General features: G+C 46.8%; 1 protein-coding gene across 1 annotated transcript in view; it reads left to right on the plus strand.

The window, feature by feature from the left end:
* The first annotated feature begins 979 nt into the window (after positions 1-979).
* Positions 980-26,521, plus strand: part of ppp4r2b (protein phosphatase 4, regulatory subunit 2b) — a 59,395-nt gene continuing 33,853 nt past the window's right edge. Inside the window, exons 1-2 of the mRNA XM_060835220.1 lie at positions 980-1,038; positions 1,159-1,240. Coding sequence (XP_060691203.1) covers positions 1,005-1,038; positions 1,159-1,240 — 116 coding nt within the window. The 5' untranslated portion in view covers positions 980-1,004. The remainder of the gene's footprint in view (positions 1,039-1,158; positions 1,241-26,521) is intronic.

Consider the following 26,521-nt stretch of genomic DNA (forward strand, 5'->3'; position numbering starts at 1 on the left):
GCCAAAACTGTAGCTTGGTACGAGCAACTTCCCAAAGTCTTTTCACCCTGGATGAAGTAAGAAAAAAATTTCAAAACTTCTGTGCTGAGTTGATGCTATACTGAGCAAGCATATCTGCATAATTCCTATAATACAAAGAACTGCAGACTCTGGAAATGCAAAAAAAAATCGTCACCTATCCCCATTTCACCACCCGTGCCCCCGCCTCCCCCTTTATCTGCAGCTCCCCTTACAACCAACATCAGTCCTGAAGAAGAGGTACACCAAAACGTCGACTTCTACACCTCTTGATGCTGCCTGGCTTGCTATGTTCTTCCAGGCAAAAGTGAAGACTGCAGATACTGGAAGTCAGAGTCAAAATTAGAGTGGTGCTGGAAAAGCACAGCAGGTCAGGCAGCATCTGAGGAGCAGGAAAATCGACGTTGCGGGCAAAAGCCCTTCATCAGGGATGCTGCCTGACCTGCTGTGCTTTTCCAGCACCACTCTAATCTAGACTACTGTGTTCTTTCAGGCAGGAGTGAGGACTGCAGATGCTGGAAACCAGAGTTCAGATTAGAGTGGTGCTGGGAAAGCACAGCAAGTCAGACAGAATCCTGACCTGCTGTGCTTTTCTAGCACCACTCTAATCTAAAAACTGCTGTGCTGTTCATTCTCTCTGCCCGTCTTCTGGGGACAGGCACGTGCCAGTGAACTTCACCTTGAGTGGACGCGCGCATGCGCAGCGCCTCCTCCGCTGTGGGAGGGGAAGGCGGACGCGGCGACGCCACCGCGTCAGGTATCGGTGGATGACGCCATCGCGCAGTGCGGTGGGGGTGACGTCAGCGGGCGGCGCCATGTTGTGCGTTTCACCCAGTGCCGGGGCCGCTGAGTGCTGAAAGGAGGTGGAGGGGGGGGGCGGGGGGAAACTTTATTCGGCGGTACTCTGGTTCCCGCTGACTGGCACCGGGGGGTTGGGGGGGGGGGGAGGGTGGGAAGGGGGAATTGGTTTTAGTTGCACCTCCAAGATGGAGCCTGAAAGCCTCCTGGAAGCTCTGGCAGGTCAGTGGCGGCGAACCAACATATTTGTCGCCGGTTGGTGTCGGACCGGGGGCCGGGAGTCCCTGTGGCCTCCGCTGTGATTAACCTGTGCCGTGTCTGTGTTGTCTTCCCCACCGCCAGATTTCGAGAAGAAATCCAAGAAGGAAGTATCGTCGCTGCTGGACCAGTTCCTTTGTCATGTCGCTAAGACGGGAGAGACCCTGTGAGTGAAACACACAGAGAGAGGGGGGGGGGGCCCGAGGCCCCGGGACCCCGGGACAGACAGGGCCCTGAGGCCCCGGGACAGACAGGGCCCTGAGGCCCCGGGACAGACAGGGCCCTGAGGCCCCGGGACAGACAGGGCCCTGAGGCCTGGGGGAAGGGGAGGGAGAATCAGGGAACTCAAGTCTATTCTCCACCCTCCAACACACCGCCCGCCCCCTGTACCCGCCATTCCCCATCTCTCTTCCCCCCCGTTCCCCATCTCTCTCCCCCCCCCGTTCCCCATCTCTCTTCCCCCCCGTTCCCCATCTCTCTTCCCCCCCCGTTCCCCATCTCTCTTCCCCCCCCGTTCCCCATCTCTCTTCCCCCCCCGTTCCCCATCTCTCTTCCCCCCCGTTCCCCATCTCTCTTCCCCCCCCGTTCCCCATCTCTCTTCCCCCCCGTTCCCCATCTCTCTTCCCCCCCCGTTCCCCATCTCTCTTCCCCCCCCGTTCCCCATCTCTCTTCCCCCCCGTTCCCCATCTCTCTTCCCCCCCCGTTCCCCATCTCTCTTCCCCCCCCGTTCCCCATCTCTCTTCCCCCCCATTCCCCATCTCTCTTCCCCCCCATTCCCCATCTCTCTTCCCCCCCATTCCCCATCTCTCTTCCCCCCCCCGTTCCCCATCTCTCTTCCCCCCCCGTTCCCCATCTCTCTTCCCCCCCCGTTCCCCATCTCTCTTCCCCCCCGTTCCCCATCTCTCTTCCCCCCCCGTTCCCCATCTCTCTTCCCCCCCCGTTCCCCATCTCTCTTCCCCCCCCGTTCCCCATCTCTCTTCCCCCCCCGTTCCCCATCTCTCTTCCCCCCCGTTCCCCATCTCTCTTCCCCCCCGTTCCCCATCTCTCTTCCCACCCGTTCCCCATCTCTCTTCCCCCCCATTCCCCATCTCTCTTCCCCCCCGTTCCCCATCTCTCTTCCCCCCCGTTCCCCATCTCTCTTCCCCCCCGTTCCCCATCTCTCTTCCCCCCCCGTTCCCCATCTCTCTTCCCCTTGTTCCGTATTCCCCCATCCACTCCCGTTCTCCCTTCCCTTTCCCACCACCTATTGTCCCGTCCCCTCCCCACTACCCCCATTGAACATACTCTCCCTTCTGTTAGTACTTACCCAGCTCCCTTCGCCACGTTCACTCCCTTTGGCACGCTCACCCCCTCCCCTCGCTCCCTTTGGCATGCGCATGCCCCCCCCACCCGCTCCCCTTGCCATCCTTCCCCCCCCCCCCCCGTTCCCCTTGCCATCCTTCCCCCCCCCCGTTCCCCTTGCCATCCTTCCCTCCCCCCCACTCCCTTCGCCATCCTAGCCCCCTGCTCCCTTCACCATCCTCACCCCACCTGGCCCCCTTCGCCATCCCTCCCTCTCCCTCCGCCCCCCCGCCCGCTGTCTTCGCCATCCTTGCCCCCTGCTCTCTTCACCATCCTCACCCCCACCTGGCCCCCTTCGCCATCCTCGCCCCCCCCTTCACCATCCTCACCCCCATCCGGCCCCCTTCACCATCCTCACCCCCATCCGGCCCCCTTCACCATCCTCACCCCCATCTGGCCCCCTTCGCCATCCTCGCCCCCCCTTCGCCATTCTCACCTCCCCCACTCCCTTTGACACCGTTACCCCCCTGCTCCCTTCGTCATCCTCACCCCCCCCGGCTGCTCTCTTTGCCATCCTTGCCCCCTTCTTCCTTCGCCAGTCTCACACCTTCGCGCGCCCCCCCCACCCCCGGCCTCCTTCGTCAATCTCTCCTGGCCCCCTTCGCCGTCTCACCCTTCCCGCTCTCTTCACCATACTTGTCCCCTGCTCCCTTTGCCATCCTTCTCCTCACCCACCCCGCTCCCTTCGTCGCCATCCTCCGCCCCCGCTCCCTTTGTTGCCATCCTCGCCCCCTGCTCCCTTCACCATCCTCACCCCCATCCGGCCCCCTTTGCCATCCTCGCCCCCCTTTGCCATCCTCGCCCCCCTTTGCCATCCTCGCCCCCCTTTGCCATCCTCGCCCCCCTTTGCCATCCTCGCCCCCCTTTGCCATCCTCGCCCCCCTTTGCCATCCTCGCCCCCCTTTGCCATCCTCGCCCCCCTTTGCCATCCTCGCCCCCCTTTGCCATCCTCGCCCCCTTTGCCATCCTCGCCCCCTTTGCCATCCTCGCCCCCTTTGCCATCCTCGCCCCCCTTTGCCATCCTCGCCCCCCTTTGCCATCCTCGCCCCCCTTTGCCATCCTCGCCCCCCTTTGCCATCCTCGCCCCCCTTTGCCATCCTCGCCCCCCTTTGCCATCCTCGCCCCCCTTTGCCATCCTCGCCCCCCTTTGCCATCCTCGCCCCCCTTTGCCATCCTCGCCCCCCTTTGCCATCCTCGCCCCCCTTTGCCATCCTCGCCCCCCTTTGCCATCCTCGCCCCCCTTTGCCATCCTCGCCCCCCTTTGCCATCCTCGCCCCCCTTTGCCATCCTCGCCCCCCTTTGCCATCCTCGCCCCCCTTTGCCATCCTCGCCCCCCTTTGCCATCCTCGCCCCCCTTTGCCATCCTCGCCCCCCTTTGCCATCCTCGCCCCCCTTTGCCATCCTCGCCCCCCTTTGCCATCCTCGCCCCCCTTTGCCATCCTCGCCCCCCTTTGCCATCCTCGCCCCCCTTTGCCATCCTCGCCCCCCTTTGCCATCCTCGCCCCCCTTTGCCATCCTCGCCCCCCTTTGCCATCCTCGCCCCCCTTTGCCATCCTCGCCCCCCTTTGCCATCCTCGCCCCCCTTTGCCATCCTCGCCCCCCTTTGCCATCCTCGCCCCCCTTTGCCATCCTCGCCCCCCTTTGCCATCCTCGCCCCCCTTTGCCATCCTCGCCCCCCTTTGCCATCCTCGCCCCCCTTTGCCATCCTCGCCCCCCTTTGCCATCCTCGCCCCCCTTTGCCATCCTCGCCCCCCTTTGCCATCCTCGCCCCCCTTTGCCATCCTCGCCCCCCTTTGCCATCCTCGCCCCCCTTTGCCATCCTCGCCCCCCTTTGCCATCCTCGCCCCCCTTTGCCATCCTCGCCCCCCCCACTCCCTTTGACACCCTCACCCCCTTGCTCCCTTTGACACCCTCACCCCCTTGCTCCCTTTGACACCCTCACCCCCTTGCTCCCTTTGACACCCTCACCCCCTTGCTCCCTTTGACACCCTCACCCCCTTGCTCCCTTTGACACCCTCACCCCCTTGCTCCCTTTGACACCCTCACCCCCTTGCTCCCTTTGACACCCTCACCCCCTTGCTCCCTTTGACACCCTCACCCCCTTGCTCCCTTTGACACCCTCACCCCCTTGCTCCCTTCGCCATCCTCATCCCCTCCTCTCCCGTCGCCATCCTCACTCCCTGCTCCCTTCGTCATCCTCGCCCCCCTGCCCGCTCTCTTTGCCATCCTCGCCCCCTGCTTCCTTTGCCAGTCTCACACCTTTGCCCCCCCACCCCCCTTCACCAATCCCTCCTGGCCCCCTTCGCCGTCTCACCCCTCCCGCTCTCTTCACCATCCTCGTCCCCTGCTTCCTCCGCCATCCTCACCCCCCCCGTTCTCTTCGTCACCTTCACCCCCCTGCTCCCATCGCCATCCTCACCCCCCCCGCTCCCATCGCCATCCTCACCCCCCCCCCGCTCCCTTCACCATCCTCACCCCCCGCTCCCTTCACCATCCTCACCCCCCGCTCCCTCCGCCATCCTCACCCCCCCCTCCCTTCACCATCCTCACCCCCCGCTTCTTCCGCCATCCTCACCCCCCGCTCCCTTCACCATCCTCACCCCCCGCTTCCTCCGCCATCCTCACCCCCCGCTCCCTTCACCATCCTCACCCCCCCCTCCCTTCACCATCCTCACCCCCCGCTTCCTCCGCCATCCTCACCCCCCCTCCCTTCACCATCCTCACCCCCCGCTCCCTTCACCATCCTCACCCCCCCCCTCCCTTCACCATCCTCACCCCCCGCTTCCTCCGCCATCCTCACCCCCCGCTCCCTTCACCATCCTCACCCCCCGCTTCCTTCGCCATCCTCACCCCCCGCTCCCTTCACCATCCTCACCCCCCGCTTCCTCCGCCATCCTCACCCCCCCCTCCCTTCACCATCCTCACCCCCCCCTCCCTTCACCATCCTCACCCCCCCCTCCCTTCACCATCCTCACCCCCCCCTCCCTTCACCATCCTCACCCCCCCCTCCCTTCACCATCCTCACCCCCCCCTCCCTTCACCATCCTCACCCCCCCTCCCTTCACCATCCTCACCCCCCCCTCCCTTCGCCATCCTCACCCCCCCTCCCTTCACCATCCTCACCCCCCGCTCCCTTCACCATCCTCACCCCCCCCTCCCTTCACCATCCTTCCCGTACCAACCACCCGCAACCCCTCAGCTCCCTCTTCTCTTTTGCCCTCCCCTTTTCTTCCCTTCCCCCACCCCTCTTTCCCCCCCCCCACCTCTCCTCTCTCTTTTCCCCCCATCCCTCCCCAGCTTTGGATAAGAGACCTTTGACAGGAGTGGTGTAACTTGCATCAGTTGATTCCTGGTTCAGTGTTTTGGTCTTCAGCCGGTAGGAATGATAGTAATCCTCCAATGTGAACCGTGGAGGTGGGTGTTGTATATTGGATCAGTGTTTGGATTAGTCCCACACTCTGCTCGATCTCGGTGAACAATTCGCCTTGGTGTGTGACAATGTTTTGAAACATTTTCATTGTAAACAGGAGACTGAGTGGCGCCCCTTTCAGACCCGAGAGTTGTGTCCACGAATGGAAGGAAGATGCAACATTATTTAGCAACAGCAAGAGTGTCTCTTGTTAGTCCCTTAGTCGGACAACGTTAGTTTCCTAGGGACATATATCTGATCAGGTCTGAATGTTGCTGTTGGGTAGGATCCCCTCGATCTGTGTTTTTAAGAAACTGACAGCTAAGTGTCTCCAGTTGGTTATCAGTCCCAGCGGATGTGAGTCAATGGGGAGCCCCTGAATTTTGTTTCTGCTTCTGACTGCCTCCAAAGTTGATCAGTTTGAGGTGAAGCAGTAAAACACACTTGTTCCATGACTGTAATGATTGAAATTGGATCCCCCCCGGGTGGAGCTGCGGTAGCTGAAGTAAAACCGGACCCTCGGTTTGAGGAGGCCTCCGGCCCGGCCTTGACTGTAACTTGTTTTTGTGCCGGGAATATCCCGGGCCTCGGCTCAGGCGCTGCCGGATGGCCGGAGCTGGTGCCTCCGGGCGAGGAACGGAGACCTCCCCCTCCCCCCCCCCCCCCACCCCGGGGCGAGGCCTCAGTCCTGCAGCTCGGTTAGAGAATACGGCCGACCGTGTGTCCCCTGCTCCCGTGTGAAGTGCAGGCCGGGTTCCGCGGGGGAGCTGTGTGGCTGCGGCAGGGGAAACCCTCGGGGGCCCGGTGGCTGGAGCCTCCTCCTCCCGGCCACAGGGGCCGGCCGGGACCCGGGGAGTCGGAGCCGCATTGCGGAAACACTCCGATTCTCAACCCGCCAAAAAATAAGACAACACACAACCCCGGCCCTGTGTTGTTCAGCTGCATGTGGCATCACAGTTCATACCCTTCCTTCACTGTTACCAACTCAAACACTCGCCGAATGGATACCGTCAAAACTTTGCTTGCTTTCAATTCCGACCTTTATAGATTGGCAGCAAACCGAGAGGCTCTTGTTCCCCCTACTCCACTGCGAGCAATAATGTATTGCTTGCCTCATACGGGCCGAGTCCAAGCCTCGGGTTATGTTGTTCAAGGATTTACTGAGCTTTAGGTTTCTACAGGAAATCTAAAATGTATCATGTAAAGTTGTTGCACAGAAGGCTGCTTGATACTGGACAGCCCATGGTGCTGGAGGTGATGATATATTGGCATGGATAGATGATGTGCTAACCAATAAAAAGCAAATTTGGGATAGATGGCTAGTTTCAGAATGGCAACCTAGGATGAATGGAGTGCCACATGGATCATGGCTAGGGCTACAATTATTTACAGTATACATCCATAACTTTGAGGCACGTAAATGTAATATCCTCCAGGTTTGTGGGTGGCACAGCCAACAGACAGACAAGTGGGGTTGATGGCCAAATCGGCCAGGACTTAATTGAATGGGGGAGTAGACTTTGAAAGGCTCTTGCTCGAAACATCAAGTCTCCTGCTCCTCGGATGCTGCGTGACCTGCTGTGCTTTTCCAGCACCCCACACTCAACTTCATGAATTGATTGTCTTCTGCTCTTGTGGTCAATTTTTAAAATTTTAAGTTCACAACATTTTGAGTCTCATAAGTGCCATCAGGAATTGCTGACTTATTGTGAGAAGGCGTGGCTATCAATTAAAGCAGCTCTTTCAGGAAAACAAGCTTCACCTCATTTTATTTTAAAGGGGTGACCTGATTTTTTAAGTGAAGGTCAGTTCTAGATTCTCCCATGAGAAGAACCATCATGTCTTCACATGAGGAAGGAAGCCTTCATGTCTCCAGTGTCAAGACCTTTGACAACTTGTTTCAATCAAGTCGTTTCTTGTACTTTTAAACTCCAGTGTATACGAGCTTAGTGTATCCCACCTTTATCATAAGACAATCACCAGGTTTCCAGGGTATTTTCTTTCCCGATATTAGTCAACTAATCTTTTTCTGAACTGCATCCTCCTTAAGGTGAGCAATACTGTGCACAGAGCTCCGAACACAGTCTCACCAGTGCTTTGTATAACTGCATAACCTTCCTACTTTTGTATTCAGTTCATCTTGTGCTAAATGATACATTCTGTTAGCATTTCTAATTATTCTTGCTGTGTCTGCACTTAGTCATAGAGATGTACAAGATGGAAGCAGACCCTTCAGTCCAACTCATCCATGCTGACCAGATATCCCAACCCAATCTAGTCCCACCTGTCAGCACCTTGCCCATATCCTTCCAAACCTTTCCTATTCATATACCTGTCCAGATGCCTTTTGAATATTGCGATTGTACCAGCTTCCACCACTGCCTCTGACAACTCATTCCACACACATACGACCCGTTGAGTGAAAATGTTGCCCCTTAGGTCTCTTTTATATCTTACCCCTCTCACCCTAAACCTGTGCCCTCTAGTTCTGGACTCCCTCACCCAGGAAAAAGACTTTGTCTATTTATCCTATCAATACCCCTCATAATTTTATAAACCTCTATAAGGTCAATCCTCAGTCTCCGATGCTCCAGGGAAAACAGCCTCAGTCGATTTAACCTCTCCCTATCACTCGAACCCTCCAACCCTGGCAACATCCTTATAAATCTTTTCTGAACCCTTTCAAGTTTCACAACATCTTTCCAATAGGAAGGAGACCAGAATTGCAATATTCCAACGGTGGCCTAACCAATGTCCTGTACAGCCGCAACATGACCTCCCAACCCCTGTACTTAATACTCTGACCAACAAAGGAAAGCATACCAAATGCCGCCTTCATTATCCTATCTACCTGCGACTCCACTTTCAAGGAGCTATGAACCTGCACTCCAAGGTCTCTTTGTTCAACAACACTCCCTAGGACCTTACTATTAAGTGTATAAGTCTTGCTAAGGTTTGCTTTCCCAAAATGCAAGTACCTCACATTTATCTAAATTAAACTCCATCTGCCACATCCATTGGCCCATCTGATCAAGATCCCGTTGTAATCTGAGGTAATCTTCGCTGTCCACTACACCTCTAATTTTGGTGTCATCTGCAAACTCACTTCCTATACCTCTTATGCTCCAATCCAAATTATTTATGTAAATGATGAAAGTAATATACTTCAGTTGTTACACCTTGCCCACTCACTTAACCTATCTGTACTCCTTGTAGCCTCCTAATTGTTCACTTCATAAGTTAGTTTCCTGTCCAGTTATTGTCAGCAAATTTGGCACCCAGACTTTCTGTTCCTTCATCTCAGTCATTTGTATGATTTGTAGACAGTTAAAGTTCCACTGACTTCTGTGGCACTCCACTTGTTGCATCTTTCCACCTTGAAAAAGACCCATTTTATATCTGCTTTCTGCTTGCTGTTAGGCATGCTCCCCTCTTGTTTACTCTTCACTTTTGTTGTGCTTGAGAAAATAAAGCAAATATCTTACAAGTATTATTCTGTTGTCTTAAAACACAAGATTAATGCTCTAATTGCTTTAAAATGGACATAGTTTTTTCTCTTATCATTCTGTTATGGCTTAACTGTAGTTATGTTGAAGGGCAAGTTCACATCAGGGCAATGGTGAGCAGTACTCATCTGTTAGCTTTTTAGGTTTTAATTAGAGTCCAGAACAAGTTTTTGAGAGCAGAACTTAATCTTAAACACTGAGCCACTGTGATACCCTATCACTGCTGCCTCTCAGCACCAGGGTCCTGGGTTCAATTCCAGCCTTGGGTGACAGTCTGGAGTTTGCACTTTCTCCCCGTGTCTGCATGGGTTTCCTCCAGGGCTCCGGGCTTCCTCCCACAGTCTAAAGATGTAGAGGTTAGATGGATTAGCCGTGGGAAATGCTGAATTACAAGGATAGGGTGGGAGGGAGTGAGTCTGTGCCTCTGCTCTTTGGAGGGACAGTGTGGTCTCGATGGGCTGAATGGCCTGTTTCCACGCCATGGATTCTGTGATTTTTATGAACTTAAAAGGTGGTTTGTATGTGTGACTGAGTCCAACTTAGTAACACTTGGAATGTTTTTGAGCTTCCTGTAAAAATATTTTGTTAGATTTTCTTTGGATTTCATACAAATCCCAACACTGTAGAACAAGACTAGTTTTAATTGCTTGCTTTTAACTTATTGGTGGTTATCGTGTTTCAAATGGTAACATGTTGACCTAATGCGTCTGAAGATTACAGATTGAAACTCAAGCATTTGATATTCGCTTGGTTAACATGTATTTCAAATGATGTACAGGTTGTTCTGCTGTAACATGTATTCCATTAACGTGAATTTGCTCGAATGTGATTGACAAATTGGAGACATTGTTTCTAAAGGGCTAACTTTTAAAATGTGTGCTGGCTATAACATGATTCAATCACCATCACTTTAAGCGCTGTTTCTAAAGTGTGATTTTTCTATAATACAGGGTTGCACAAGACTGCAACTGTCTTGTTATAAAAGAAGTACCAGTTAGCGAGTTTAAGATTTGTAGCTCAGGTTGAGGTTCTAGATGTAGGTTTGCTTGCTGAGCTAGAAGGTTTGTTTGTTTGTTTTCAAATGTTTCGTCACCATACTAGGTAATATCTTCAGTGAGCCTCCAGATGAAGCTCAAACATTCCCAAACATTCAAATAGAAAGCAAGGGACACCACCAGTGTTTCATCTGGAGGCTGACTGAAGATGTTACCTATACTGGTGAAGCAACGTCTGAAAATGAACCTTTCAGCTCAGCGAGCAAACCTACATCTGGAAGAGCTATGCAATACAATGATAATCTGATCATGAAGATCTCATGATACTTTAGGAAGAGCAATGAAGTCTATCATAGCAAAACATTCTCTTTCAACCAGAATAGATTTGTGATATTGTATTAAGAGATGTCATCCTTGATCTCTGTCTTAGCTGATTTCTGCTAAGGTAGCTCAGTGGTTAGCACTGCTGCCTCACAGTGCCAGGGACCTGGGTTTGATTCCACCCTTATGTGACTGTCAGTGTGGAGTTTGCACATTCTCCGTGTCCATATGGGTTTCTATTGGGTACTCTGTTTTCCTCCCACAATCCAAAGGTGTGCAGCTTAGGTGGATTGGCCGTGCTTAATTGCCCATAGTGTTTGTGGATGCGTGGGTTCGATGGGTGAGCCATGGGAAATGCAGAGTGGCAAGGATAGGATAGGGGAATCGGTCTGGGTGGGATGCGCTTTGGAGAGTTGGTGTGGATCTGTTGGGCCAAATGGCCTGTTTGTACAATGCAGGGATTCTGTGATGACGATATGGGTCAAAGTGCTATCATTAGTTTCAGTGCAACTGGACTGCAGTGGAGAAAATGATTATCCTGGGACCTTACTCATTTACTATCCAGTAAGCCATCAGATAAGGTGTACACACTGGATAAAGAATAAGGTCTGTGTTACTGATGCTCGTGAGCTTCTGCAGGAGATAAAGTCAGTAACTATGATTGATGTGAAGGAATATTTGAGCATTCATTTATGGCAGCTGAAGACATTGGTTTGAAAATAATAAGCACCAGTGTTCAGGTGTTCCCAGCTGATCACAAGCCTCATGATAATTTCAGGTTTGCACCTGAGCAGCTATTCCTTTTATAATACAGTGCTCTTCCCAGGAATCATGGGATAATAGAGTCAGAGGGAACACATCGCTTATCTTCCCTTTGTCAGCTCTTTCATCATTATCCACTTAATCCTGTTCCTGTGGTCTTGCCAAAATGTCCTCTTTAAATCATAGAATCCTATAGTATGGAGGAAGGGCATTTGACCCATTGAGTCTGCACTGACACTCCAAAGAGCATACCACTCAAAGCCACGCCACTACTGTATCTCTGTAAACCTGCCTGACTTAGCTTTCGACATTTCCCATGGCTAATCCACCTGTTTATCGCTGGACACAATGGGTGATTTAGTATGGCTGATCAACCTAACCTGCACATCTTTGGACTGTGGGGGAAAAAACTGGAGCTCCAAAGGAAACCCATGCAGACACGACATAATCGCCTGAAAGTGAAATTGGTCCCCAGGTCCCTGGCGCTGAGATAGCAGTGCTAACCACTGACCCCAACATGTCACTGTATGAGTAATGCAGAAGCCTGGACTGTGTACGATGGGAAACATTTTCTGTACTCTATATTAAAACCATTTAATATTTTGAACCCTTTACAAAATCTCTCTTTAACCTTCCCTGCTCAATGAAGAATAACTTGAGTTTCTATCATTTCTCCTCTCAGTCAAGTCCATCATCTCTGATAATGTTCATGTAAAATTTCTTCAATACCCTCTCTAAAGACTTGATATCTTCTTGAAGTGTGATGTCCAAAACTGGACACATTTCTCCAATAGGGGTCTATCCAGTCTTTTATGAAGGTTTACCATAATCTTGCTTCTGTACCTCAGTGGTCAATTAGAGATTTTTTCATCGCCTTTTTATTTATGTGTCTACCTTGAAATTTTCATCTGCATACATCCCAGCTATCTCAGTTTCTGTATGTCCTTGAAAATTATACCAATTAGGACATATTTCCTGACCTCCCTCTTCCTTTCAACATGAAATACCTCACATGTCTTTGTTAATTTTCTGTCTCGTCCTCTTGAAATCCCTTGCTACCCTCATCATTGTTTATAAGTTTCCACGTTTAAGATGTCTGTACTCGTGTTTGGATGCCAAACCAATTTGTTAAATACTAAGAGATACTTTGACCACGATACTTTCCTCCTCCTGTCGTCTTGACTTGCCATTTTGGTCCTTACCCAATCATATACCCAGCCTGCCACTGATCCAGTTATCTTATGGACTTTAATTCTGCTCTAAAGTCAAACTCTTTTGGAAATGCCAAGCACGCAATCACGTTTCTTTCCATTGTCACTTTAACATTAAATTCATCCGACATGATCTGCTTTTAATGCATCGGTTGTTGACATTTACTTAAAGCTGAAACAGTACTTTTCCCAATACTTGTTAGTTTTGTCCTGCTTTTTTGCCTCTAAATGTTTCTGTCCTCCCATTAATAGGATGAGTATCTTATGGCCAATTCGCTTTTTGCCTCTGTTGTAACAATAGCATGGTTTTTGCAATCTTTACCTGACTGTCCTCCAATGATAAATCCACTTCAGACCAGAGTAACTTTTATTTGAGGACTGACCAATTTTGAATTGCATATTTTCAGTGTTGTTTCTTTAATAATGGCATTGACATGTCATTTCTTTGCTGATATGTTCTCTCAGCAATATTTGTAGGGACCAATGCGATGAGTTGATATCGCATTTCATTGGATCATAATATTTTAGTCAGGAAAGTAGCTTTAGTATTGAAGCTTATTTAATTTGACAATATCGCCGTATGATTACACTGACCTGTAAGCTATTTTGTAATTAAACCTGCCTTTTGTTTGAGGTTAGGACGTGGACTATTCTGTTTTTACCTTCTTTCAGCATCCAAGGGACTCTGAAGCTGAGTTTTGTATTTGCATTGTTTGTTTTGTTATAGGTAAACAAGTTATTACATTTTAGCTTATTTCTGACAACATCAGCAACAAGATTCTTGTTCTGTGATCTATACCCAATGAGCAATGACTTGTGCTACCTGTGCTGTCTTTAGACTAACACTAAAATTAATCTCATGACTGCATTATCAGTGTAACCACGAAGTGCAATGAGAGTTCAGTTTATCAGCAGCAGCAGGTAATTCAAATAAGATATTTACTTTGTTTGAAAAAAACATTGTAAGCAGGTACATTTCATGATAAAATAGATCTGAAAGGCTCATTGTATGACTTTTGTAAATGTGCAGTGTGACTGTTGAAGGAGTAACTAAACACCTCCCGATCATTTATGTGCTGAGCATTATAGCTTCCAGCAGAATTTTCAGTGTTTAACCGACATGATGCGTTTTAAACTATTTAATTATTGAGTGAAGCTTTGCTAATGTTGGAAGAGGTGGCTTAGTGGTCTTTTTTGGTCAGTCATCGCTCTTACAAGCAGTTTACTGAAATGTAAAGGAAATGCTAGAGTTGCATGTCTGAATTTAATTTTCTTTCTTCACTCCACCACTGAGTGCAAAATGGAATATGACTCTTAAGCAATTTGTGCTTCAAAATGCCTCCATAACCTTTCTCTCTATTTGGTTTAATAAGCATTCATCAATAAGTAGATGTTTGTCTCAAGTTGATAGGAAGAAAATTAACCTTAACTTGTTGAGTACAGTCGGCTTGTGAAACAACCCAATAGTTCCACTTGTGTACAGTCGTGCGTTATAAGAAAATTGTGCAATAGTAGCATTATTTAATCTAATGGGACCGGAATCACATTATAGCCGATGAAGGTAAAGAAGGTTGTGTTCTATAAATAATGGCCTAACTTCTTCAATCACATTAAAGCCAATTCGCATTGAAGAAATGTGTGTTTTTGCAGAACCATCTGTCATTTATTTGAATTAATGTGATAGTTAGCCTACCAATTCACTGACCTATTAATTGTCGGTAAATGATCAAGTTCTCAAGTGTAATTTCAGCTGTCCGCTGTAGTTCAACTTCACCCCCTCCAAAGCTATTGCTAATTCTGGCCGTGACCTCCACTGTTCCTGGACACCCACCACCCTCTTGATAGTGCTTGATCTCCCACTACTCCTCCTGAAGTTGCTTGCCCTCCCTTTGAACCACAGTGGTCACTGTCACCCTCTATTCCACATCCTGGACACATGCAATGTTAGTCACACAATAGTTATCTGATAAATTACGCATAGCATTCCTACCATGTCTGTTCTTGACATTCCATGGCACTGCTACCAAGACTCAGGATATTACTATTGTTGTGATGAAAATACCTCTTTCAAGTCAGCAAAGATTTTTGTTGAGAATATGCAAGATAGCATGTCTTGGTCACCCAAGCATGTTGTTCAACTGCACAAAGATGGTAATGCTTATTTATAATGCTCAAGTTCTTGTTCCTCTATAACAATTTTACTAAATCGTAGCTCATTAGAAATCTGGCATCACATGATTATTTTGTTTAATTTTTTTGGGGTATTGTGGTTTTCACGTAACAAACACGTGTAACTATATAATATCGTGTAACCGAATATTACCTTTCCCTATTATACTTCAACAGTCCCTTGTTTTAGACCTCTGGTCAGGCTAACCAAGGGCCCTGTGTGCAACATGGGAGCCTCCTGTTATGAAGATGATTTTAAACAAATGTGGCTGTTGCCACATTTTGAGTTCTCCTTCCTGTCTGTCAGTGAGCATCACTGCGTACTGGAAATTTAATTGCCTTGATAGCATTTCTGAGAGAACTAACAGAGCATGATAGCTGAATTGCCCATGATGCATTTCAAGGTATTACAGGAGCAGCAGATGTTGTGTTGTGATTTGGTAAATCTGTAGAGAGAAAGCAGTGTTAAGATTTTGAGTCCAGTCACCCTGTTCTGAAGAGGTAAGTCTAAGCACTTTGTTTTTGTTACAAATATCTTCCCTTGGTTTGGGAATTTATGGTTTTAATAACTAATAATAAATTTAATCCTAATAACTTAGAGTCATAGAGATGTACAGCATGGAAACATGCTGACCAGTTATCCCAACCCAATCTAGTCCCACCTGCCAGCGTCCAGCCTATATTCCTCCAAACCCTTCCTGTTCATATACACATCCAAATGCCTTTTAAATGTTGCAATCGTGCCAGCCTCCATTACTTCCTCTGGCAGCTCATTCCATACGTACCACCCTCTGTGTGAAAAAGTTGCCCTGTGGGTCCTTTTATATCTTTCCCCTCTCACCCTAAACCGTATGCCCTCTAGTCCTGGACTCCCTGACCCCAGGGAAAAGACTTTGTATATTTATCCTATCCATGCCACTCATAATTTTGTAAACCTCTATTAGGTCTCCCCTCAGCCTCTGACGCTCCAGAGAAAACAGTCTCAGCCTGTTTAGCCTCTCCCTATAGTTCAAATGCTCCAACCCTGGCAATATCCTTGTAAGTCATTTCTGAACCCTTTCAAGTTTCACAACATCTTTCCGTTAGGAAGGAGACCAGAATTGCACGCAATATTCCAACAGTGGCCTAACCAATGTCCTGTACAGCCGCAACATGACCTCCAAACTCCTGTACTCAATAAGCTGACCAATAAAGGAAAGCATACCAAATGCTGCCTTCACTATCCTGTCTTCCTGCGACTCCACTTTCAAGGAGCTATGAACCTGCACTCCAAGGTCTCTGTTCAGCAACACTCTCTGGGACCTTACCATTAAGTGTATAAGTCCTGCTAAGATTTGCTTTCCTAAAATGCAGTACCTCGCATTTATCTGAATTAAACTCCATCTGTCACTTCTCAGCCTATTGGCCCGTCTGGTCAAGATCCTGTTGTAACCTGAGGTAACTTTTTTCGCTGTCCACGAGACCTCCAGTTTTGGTGCCATCTGTAAACTTCCTAACTATACCTCCTGTATCTTATGACTGTAAATGCATGTTCTTGTTCCTTGGGCTGTGAATTGGTGTGTGGGGCATTCTAAGAAGTTTAATATTGTGAGTGTGACTCTTGGTGTTGCCAAACTAGTCTGTAGGATAGCCATTCCAATTTTGGCACAAGCACCAGTGTTAGTCAATAGAACTTTGCAAGCTGTTTGTACTTGTTTCTGGTGTTTTAGTCAGTCAAGGTCTGCCCATCGACTCCCTTGCTGAATAGACTAATCTTTCTTTAAAAGGCCTTAACATTTGATTGTCATCTTGTCTGGGAGGCTGATGCCTCCACCAGTGATTGAAGTAGCTCATGTTGATAGCTCCTCCTAGCATTATGTGTCCCAGCGTAGTCCATGCTACCATATAATGGTGCATTATTCCCAAGACATATTGGCTATGCATTTATGTGCTTATTTGCCTACTGTCACACCACTTGAATGTTTTGGTGAGCTACCAATTTGGCCACTTGGGCAGAGTTTGCTCCCTCTAGTGCTCCTTGTTGTACTATTCCTTTTAATTTTACTGTAGCTCAGTCAGGCTTGGGTGTTCCATCTATCTGTCTTCGAGACCCATGTTCAAAAGTTCTTTTATTTCTCCTTCCAGAGGAAGACCCTAATTTCACAGTCTTTTGTTTTGTTTTCAATTAGTGTTTTAGTATGGGCTTCTATCTTTTTGACAACATTCCTTCACTTTAGTTGATCCCTACGCAGATCTGCTTTTGGGAATCAAGGCAGCATCTCATGTAACTCTACTGCGATCTGATGCCTATTTTAACTAACCTTTGGCAGGACTGCTAAATACAGGCATGTGGGGATAAGGTGAAGGGCAGATGTTTTTTCCCTAGGGTGGGGGATTTCAAGACTAGGGGGCATACTTTTAAGGTGAGAGGAGAGAGTTTTAACATAAAACAGTTTTTCTTTTCATGGAGTGGTTTGTGTGTTGAATGAACTTGGAGATAGTGAGAACTGCAGATCCTGGAGGAGTCAGTTGATAGCTTATTGCTCTGGAAAAAGCACAGCAGGTCAGGCAGCATCTGAGGAGCAAGCAAATTGATGCTTTCGGGTTTAACCCTTCATCAAGACTGCAAGGCAGCTGAGAAATAAATGGGGGGGTTGGGGCTAAGGGAAAGGTGGTTGGGATGGTGATAGGTGGGTGAAGGTAGGAAGTGATTGTGACAGGTTGGGAAGTGTGGAGTGGATATGTCAGAAGGAAGGTGGACAGGCAGATTAGGTCAAGAGTGTGGACCTGAGGGTTGGATCTGGGATGGAGTGGGGGAGGGCAGGGGAGATTTGAAAACTGATGAATTCACTGTTGAGGCCGTGGGGTTGTATCCTGCCGAGGTGGAAGATGAACTGTTCCTGCTCAAGTTTGTGGGTGGCGTTGAGGTGATGGAGGAGACCCAGAATGGACATGTCATGGATCTAGTGAGAGGGGGAGTTGAATGGATGAGTACAGGAATGTGAGGTTGGTTGGTGCATGCAGACCAGATTCCAGAGGAGGTGGTTGCTGTGGGTATACAGGCAACACTAAAAAGACATTTGGATAAGCACACGAATAAAAGTTGTCTGAAGGGATATGGGCCAAGCACAGGCAGGTGGGACTGGTTTAGTTTGTGGTTGTGGTTGACATGGACATGTTGGACTGAAGGATCAATTTCCATGCTGGATAACTCTGACTTGTTTGTCCACCTGCACTAGTTCACTAACCCACAATGTTTAGGCAGCACAATCCAGTGCTGCTTTGTGGTTACGGAAACTTGTGGCTTCCCTGAATCAGTTGGGACAGTGTAGGTTATTAGGCATCTCTGTGACACCACTCGGGCACTGCATAATGATAATCTCCATTGTCGCTGTATTACAGGTGGATCAACATGTCTATGTCAGCAATCTGAGGCTTGCTCAGTGAGCAAACCCACATCCATACATAGACTGTTGTAGGGTCCTTGAGATATGGGTCTATGTGAAGCATAGAAAATAGGACATGAGGTAGGTGGGTCCTATTCAGTGTATTGAGTTTGCTCTGCCATTTGGTGAGATTATGGCTGATCTGATCATCCTTATCTCTACTTTCCTGACTATCCCTATCATTCTTGGTTCCGTTACTGATTAGAAAATCTGAACAATGTGTTGCTGGAAAAGCGCAGCAGGCCAGGCAGCACCCAAGGAGCAGGGCTCCTTGGATGCTGCCTGACCTGCTGCGCTTTTCCAGCAACACATTTTTCGGCTCTGATCTCCAGCATCTGCAGTCCTCACTTTCTCCTGATTAGAAAATCTGTCCATTTCCCATTTGAATATATATAACGTTAGTGTTTTCTATTGTGAAGGCTGATGTAATGTATTTATTCAACTCCCCTGCAATTTCCTGGTTCCCTTTTGTTTTCGCAGCCTCATCCTCCACGGGACCAATGTTCACTTTGGCTCTCTCTTCCTATTGTTTTTTTTTAACCCATTGGCATGTATATTTGCTGTGAGCCATGAACTGTTTTCTTAATCTGCTATTTTCCTTGACTATCTTTGCTCAGCTTTTCCCGTTCACTGCAGCCTGCTCTGCTCTCATTCCTTTGTAATTACCCTTATTTATGCTTAGCTTAGTTGTTTCTGACCCATGTTCCCTTCCTTTCAAATTTGATGCTAAGTTCTACCATATTATGGTAACTGTGTTTCTGAGAGGGTCTTTTTCTCTGATCTCAGTATATCCCATTACACATCATCAGATCCATAATAGCGTGATTGCTGGCTGGATCTTCAACGTACCATTCTAGGAATGACCAAAGGAAAATGCTGGAAAAGCTCAGCAGGTCTGGCTGTATCCATAAGAGAAAGCAGTTTTAATGTTTTGTTCAAAGCAGTTCTGAAGAAGGGTCACTGGATCTGAAACGTTAATTCTGCTTTCTGTCCGCTGATGCTGCCAAATTCCTGCTTTTGTTTCTGATTTCCAGCATCCATCGTTCTTTGGTGTTTTGTCTACAACTTTTCGGAATTGACCTGAATACACTCAATTCTTCCTCATGGTTACCTCTGCTAAACCTGACTATCCCATTTGCATCAAGATTAAAGCCACCCAAAGTTAATGTATAGCCTTTGTTACATCCCTTCAATATCTTCTAACCTTGCTGGGACTCGACGGTTTGAGTTATGAGGAAAGGCTGGATAGGCTAGGACTTTTTTTTTTCCACTGTAGTGTAGGAAGTTGAGGGGTGACCTTAGAGATTTATAAAATCATGAGTGACAGATAAGGTGAGTAGCAAAGGTGTTTTCTCTTAGGTAGGGATGTTCAAAGCCAGATGACATACGTGTAAGGTGAGAGGGACTGCCAATATTTCTCATTTTTATTTATTACTTCCATCTATATGTATTCTGCGTTCAGAAGCAAGCTCATTTTTGCTACCATGCTTATCCCATTCCATGCCAACAACCCCATCAACCCTTCTTTCTTCCCCAACCTTTCAAAACATCATAAATAACCTGAATAATGTTTTCAACTTTGAACTCCTTTTAGTCATATCGCATTAATGGCTGTAAGATCACATATTTGTGCTGTTAGCTCATTTATTTTGTTCTGAACACCCTGGGTATTCAAAATGAATAATTAATTTTGTATTTTAATCATTTTTCCCCTTTTCGCCTTGTTTGCTGCTGTTTTTGTTTGTGTACTGTCATTTCCTGTAATTATTATCTAAATAGCTGTCCAAAAATGCCACACCCCCTTGCTTTGTAAGACTATATTCACCCCTCAATCCCCCTCCTCAAAAAATAACGTAAAGTCCCCTCTGCAGCCTTAGAAATTCGTCCCAACATGGTTCGAGTGAAGCCCATCCCACTAGAGCAGCTCCCTCTAACCCAGTACTGGTGCCAGTGTTGTATGAATTGTAACTCATTTCACCCACATTAATCTTTGAGTGACAAATTTAACTCTCGCTTTATTTCCCCTTTGCCAATTTGCCCAGTCTCAGGTAGTAATCCAGAGATTATCACCTCAAAGGGTCTGTTTTTCAAGTTAGCTCTAAACTGTACAAGTACCTTCAGTAAAGCTGCCTTTCTCATCAATGGTACCAATGTGAATAATACCAGGTTGTAGTCCAACAAGTTTGTTTGGAAGAACAGTATCAGCTTTCGGAGTTCTGCTCCGTCGTCAGGTGGCTATTGGAGTCGGATCCTACTCCTCTGCTCAGCTTGCAAGGATTTTCTAATTGTTACGACAGTTGCTGAGGTATCTGCTTTTGGCCTTCCTCCTGTTCCTGCCCTAAGTCGTTCCCATCCTCTGTTGATATTAAAGTCTTTGGTATTCATTGTCAGCGCTGGCGACTTTCACAGCTCCTCTTACTTCCATTCTTAACTTGTACTGTAGTATAATGCTCCACCTAGTGGCAGAAGTTGGTTGTGCTGTAGTTCTTGAATTGAGCAGCTACCTGCACTGACTTACCTCTGTCCCTAGATGGTGCCCGTTCAGTAACATACTATCAATTGAGTGTAATTTTAACATTCATTTGCAATATTTGCACTTGGTTTTCATAGTTTAAACTTTTATAAAAGGTTATTTGATTATGAAATTTTCTGCTGAGAGGTCCTAAAGTACCTGACTGTACAATGTTTCATTTAGTCGGTTGTTTTATTTTGTGAGATCATACGCAATGTTACATGTGCCTGAAGTATTTCAGCTTGTACATTATTTACTTTCTGGGCAAGAAGTGTCCAAAGGTGTATAATTCCAGTTCTAATGCTGATGTCTTTGGGAATGATTCACTTAGTCATGATTTTCAGAAACACAAACACAACTGTAGATAAAGATTTCCTGTGTCATGTCTTTTTGATTGTACTCGGTCCATAATCTATCTACTAGATTTTACCTACTTTATGATACTTTGTAGGGCCTTGCCTGATTCTCCAAGTCGTGCCATATTGTCAACTTACTGAAAGCCCATGCTGTTGGTCTGTTTTTGTTTCGAGTTCTACATTCCTATCTATCCCTGATAACCTTTGCCTAATGAGAAACCATCAACCTGTGCCTTTAAACATCATCTGACCCCAATCCATTGACTAGTGAGGCAGTGTGTCGAAAATTGCACAGCGCTCAGAAAAAAGTTCTCCTGATTTCTCCGAATAAGGGTGGCCCCTAGTTTTGAAACTGTGCCTCCAATTCGGGATTCATCTACGGGAGTAAATGTTCTTTCCATGTTTACCTCATCAAGGCCTTTCTAGAAAATCACTCTTGCTCTGTCAAATTCTAGCAAAAAATGCACAGCCTGTCATAATTTTTCCTCGAGATAGTTTGCTCCAGTATTAATCTAGTAAACCTCTGAAATTCCTCCAACGCATTTACAACCTTCCTTAAATAAGCAGACTAATACTGCACACTGCGATAACATATCGAATACAGTGTCCTGTGTGAATGAAGCACAGCAACCTTCTAATGTTTGATTTGTCAGAGTAAATTGTAGCATCCCTCCAGCTGCCTTTATCACTTGTTTGTACCTACATGCTAAGTTTTTATAAATTATGGCTTGGAATACCTATATTACACTGCACCTCTGAATTCTGTAGTTGTTTAAATAATACTTTTTTTAAAACATTCCTGCTAAAGAAAACAACTTCACATCTTCCTATTATGATAGTCCATCTGCCAGATATTTACTCACTCACTCACCTAACTTATCTACATCAGCCTGTATCTTGTTATTTCTCCTACCTAGCTTGCGTCATTTGCAACTTCAACCGCTGATCGGTGACACAGAATTTCCAAAATGGACAATCCTATTCACTCGTGAGTGATTGTCATTGGCAATCACCCTCTAGAGGACCAACTCTTCTGACTAACTTCTACTTGTGTCTTGCATTTCTAGGTAGCTCTTTCCATGCTCTAATTTACTTGCCCTGGTCAACCTCTTACTCATTTTCTGCTGTTCTTTATATTCCGACCAGTTTATCGGCTCAGTGGTTAGCATTGCTGCCTCACAGCACCAGGGTCCCAGGTTTGATTCCAGCCTTGGGTGACTGTCTGTGTGGAGTTTGCACATTCTCCCCGTGTCTGTGTGGGTTTGCTCTGGTTTCCTCCCACAGTCCAAAGAAGTGCAGGTCAGGTAAATTGGCCATGCTAAATTGCCCATAGTGCATTAGTCAAAGGGAAATGGGACTGGGTGGGTTACTCTTCGGAGGATCGATGTGGACTTGTTGGGCTGAATGGCCAGTTTCTACACTGTAGGTAATCTAATCTAATCTAATCTTAGCCTGCCACTCAGCTTTGTCCAATTACACGCTTTGATCTTCAGTTTGAAGCTATTCTTCTTTAGTCAACTCTGGATGATGGATACTCTCCTAAGAATTTTTATTTATGGTAGGAATGTACTTATTCTGTGTACTCTGGAGAAACTTCCCTTAATGTCTGTCACAGCTTCTCTACTACCCTGTTATCCCAGTTCAGCTCAGCTCGCCCAGTTAGATACTCTTTAAGATTAAAATATTACCAGCCCACTTTTATCCCTCTCAAACTGTGTAAAACTTAATCATGCTACCTAGATGCCTTTACTGTGTGGCCACAAATTAATTCTGTCTTATACAAGACGTGGCAACATGTAATATTATAATCCTAGCTACTGTTATTGCTGGACAGGTCAGATCCCAGACTGAAACCTAGCCAGTTAGATCATGGTTTGATTTCAACAAAATGGTGTCTCACGGAAGCATAAATATACAATGCTACAGATTTTGCTTTAAACAACAAAACAAATTTATTAACAAGAGAATTAAAGCAATAATATAATAAACCAAACAAGCTACTTATAATGTGCATTCAAAAATGTTTAAGTACAGTTTTAGTACAAGTCCACAGTACTTTTATGAATTACAAAGAAAAGCAGCTTTTGTACACTGCCCAGAAACATGCCCCTGGTCAAGTGCCCATGCCGGAGACCACCTCTCTTAACACCTTGGTAAGTTTAAGTCACTCAGGCTTAACTCCTAGACTGCAACTAGCTTATTCCTGGTGATGTTATATACCTGAGCTTACATTTTAAGCAACCTGTTCAGAGTTTTATCCCAGCACTTAAGGTTTGGCATTATCACTGTTTACTGTATGGCTATTTAGTTGAACGATATTCTTCCCTTCTCAGCTCTATACAGCCATCTTCATCAAGGACTTTGCAGGCCTGTCTGAAACTCCACGTTAAACAGAAAAAAAAACACTAAGCTATAGATGTTTCCCTTGAGTTTAAAGTAAATCTCCTGACCATCTGAACTTGAGCAAGTACATAAAGCCACATAAATCCAAAAGGTAGACCACATTATCATGGTTGCAGAAATACTGACAAGTTAATAGTTAACTTCAGAAACCGGGAAATCCATGTCTCTCTCACCCAGAATCCAAGAACCCAAGCTTGCAATAAATTAGATTGAAAACATACTTAAAAATTATTTCACCTATAATCTAGTTGTATCCAAACCATCCTGCTCTAAAAACATTTTGATGGAGTTCCACATGGTGGCTAATATTATTAACCTGATTTTTACAGGTTATGTTTTTTTAATTCGCCTATAATTTTTGCTGTCCCTTAATCGTAGGCATCCAGTATTTCTTTTATATTTCCTATGCCATGGTTACTATTTGGGGATATGTACATTACCTCCCACATGATTTATTTCCCCCTACTGTTCCTCATCTCAACTAAACTGATTCTACATCCCTGATTTCCTGAGAGATCATTTCTAACAGTTGTATTAGTGACATCTTTGGTTAGGAGTACTGTACCTCTCTGTTGACTTAGCTTCGTGTTTTTTAAAGTCCCATACACCTCAGTATTCAGAACCTAATCATTTTCATCCTACGCTACTACTTGTAATGGCTGTCAGATTGTTTTATTCACTTCGGTGTGCACTGCTATAAGCCGAAGGAAGATTGAAAAACTATGATTGGTGTCTCTGCTGTTTGCCTCTGTATCCTTGCATGCTCCTCATGAGCTTTGTCCATCAGTGTATCCAATGCCATCTCCTTATCAACTTTAAATTCAAGTATCTGAATTACTCATTTCATAAAGATCCGAGCAGCAACAACATAGTTGGTGAAGATAGAAAAGTAAGATGTTCATTTCCTCATAGTCCCCCAGTCTGTGTGTGAGTAATCTTTCTGTACCTTAATTGGCCACACTCCTCCCTTGAAGTTAGTCGGAACTGCAGATGTTGGAGACTCAGTGGTTAAAGAGTGGAGCGAGCAGCATCAGAAGGAAAGGGGAGTCGACCGTTTCAGGTCAGAACCTTTCATCAGGACTGAGGAACGGAAAAGGGGCTGAGAAATATATGGGGGTGTGGGTATTGCTGGGGGAAAGGTGGCCGGCTCGACAATAGGTGGATGCAGGTAGGACGTGGCTGTGATTGGTCAGTGGGAAGGAGGATGGAGAGGTGGGGGCAGGTTGGAGAGGGAGGGCTGGGCCTGGGATGAGGTGGGGAACGGGGAGATTGGAAGCTGATGAATTGTATGTTGAGACTGGATGGTTGGAAGCTCCCAAGGAAGAAGATGAGATGTTTTTCCTCCAGCATGCATGTAGCCTTGTGTTGACAGTGGAGGAGGCCCAGGATGGACATGTCGAGGAGAGAGATTTGAAATGGCTGGTAAATGGAAGGTGGGGTTGATTAGAGCAATCAATATTGCTCTCAATATTCTCTGAACCGGTTCCCAAGTTTGCGAGCAGTCTCTCCGAAGTAAAGGAAGTCCTATCTGGAGCAACGGATCCAATAAATCTGGTGAGAGGAAATGCACGTGAATCTCTGACGGACTTGGATTGATTCTGTGGGGCCTTGGACAGAGCTGAGAGGGTGTGTAGGGGCAGGTTTTGCACCTTCTGCAGCTGCAGGGGAAGGTTCCGGGTGTGGAGGAGGGGTTGGTGGGGAGTGTGGACCTAACGAGGGAGTCGTGGAGGGAATAGTCCCTGTAAAAAGTGGATGTGAAGGGAAGGGTGGGGTCTGACTGTAGGTGGCGGAGGATGATCTCTACTTGGATATTAGTGAGATGGAATGTGAGGACCGGGGCAGGGGACTCTATCCTTGTTGTGGTCCTTCTTTTACCGATCTTTTACTATTTATATATCCATCGAAGAATTTGGGGTTTCCTTTCCTATTAGTTGTCAGTCTCTTTTGATGTTTACTCTTATTTGCTTTTTCATTCTGCTTCGAATCTTCTGTATTAAACTTTGATGTTTGTTATTAACAACAATATTTTCTGCTTTAGTTTCACCTGTCTCTCGCATCATCCAAAGAATCATTTCTGGATTTGTTTGTTTTTACCTTTCACCTTTATAGAAAAGTACCATAGTTGTTCCTGAACTATCGGCTCTTAAAGGCATTCTTAACAACTATTAATGTCAATTTGCAGGCCCAGAATTATTCCTGTCCTCAAAGTGCCTGAAAACATGGAAACCCAGTCACCTTGGAGAGTTGTAGCAATACTGACATTGAAAAAGCAAGGTTGAGTGCAAAATGGAATATAAAAGCTCACAATGTTTACATATATCCAGGTGATAAAAAGGAGTGCCATTGGTTCTGAGAAAATGCAATAGTTTGTTCTCATATGATCATGTGTTATAAGAAAATCACCCAATAGCCGTGCCATTTAAACGAATGGGGCAGGAATCGCGTTATAGCCAATACAGGTGAGGAAAGTTCCCATTCTACAGGCAATTGTCTAAATCCTTCAATTGTCTTATAGCAGAACCGATTAGATTAGATTCCCGACAGTGTGGAAACAGGCCCTCAGCTTAACAAGTCCACGCCAACCCACCCAGACCTGTTTCCCTCTGACTAATGCATCTGACACGATGGGCAATTTAGCATTGCCAGTTCACCTGACTGCACATCTTTGGACCAGAGCACCCGGAGGAAACCCACGCAGACACGGGGAGAATGTACAGACTCCATACAGACAGTCGCCTGAGGCGTAATCAAACCTGGGACCCTAGTGCTGTGAGGCAGCAGTGCTAACCACTGAGCCACCGTGCTGCCGTGTATTGCACATGCAAACAAGTTGACAATAGGTATTATCTGAATTGTTACTGCGAAAGTTATTTCGATTTCCTCTTTTAACCTGTGGAGGGTGAATAGTGTCTAAACATATGCATCCATACTGTGCTGTTGTAAGCTTGTTCAGATAACCCAGTCTTCTGATTTGACTCCTTCATCTACATCTTTCTTCTTCATGGTTGTGACTATCTAAAACAATGTGTGCTGTTGA

This window comes from Hemiscyllium ocellatum, chromosome 14, assembly GCF_020745735.1.
Source record: "Hemiscyllium ocellatum isolate sHemOce1 chromosome 14, sHemOce1.pat.X.cur, whole genome shotgun sequence".
Taxonomy (NCBI): domain Eukaryota; kingdom Metazoa; phylum Chordata; class Chondrichthyes; order Orectolobiformes; family Hemiscylliidae; genus Hemiscyllium; species Hemiscyllium ocellatum.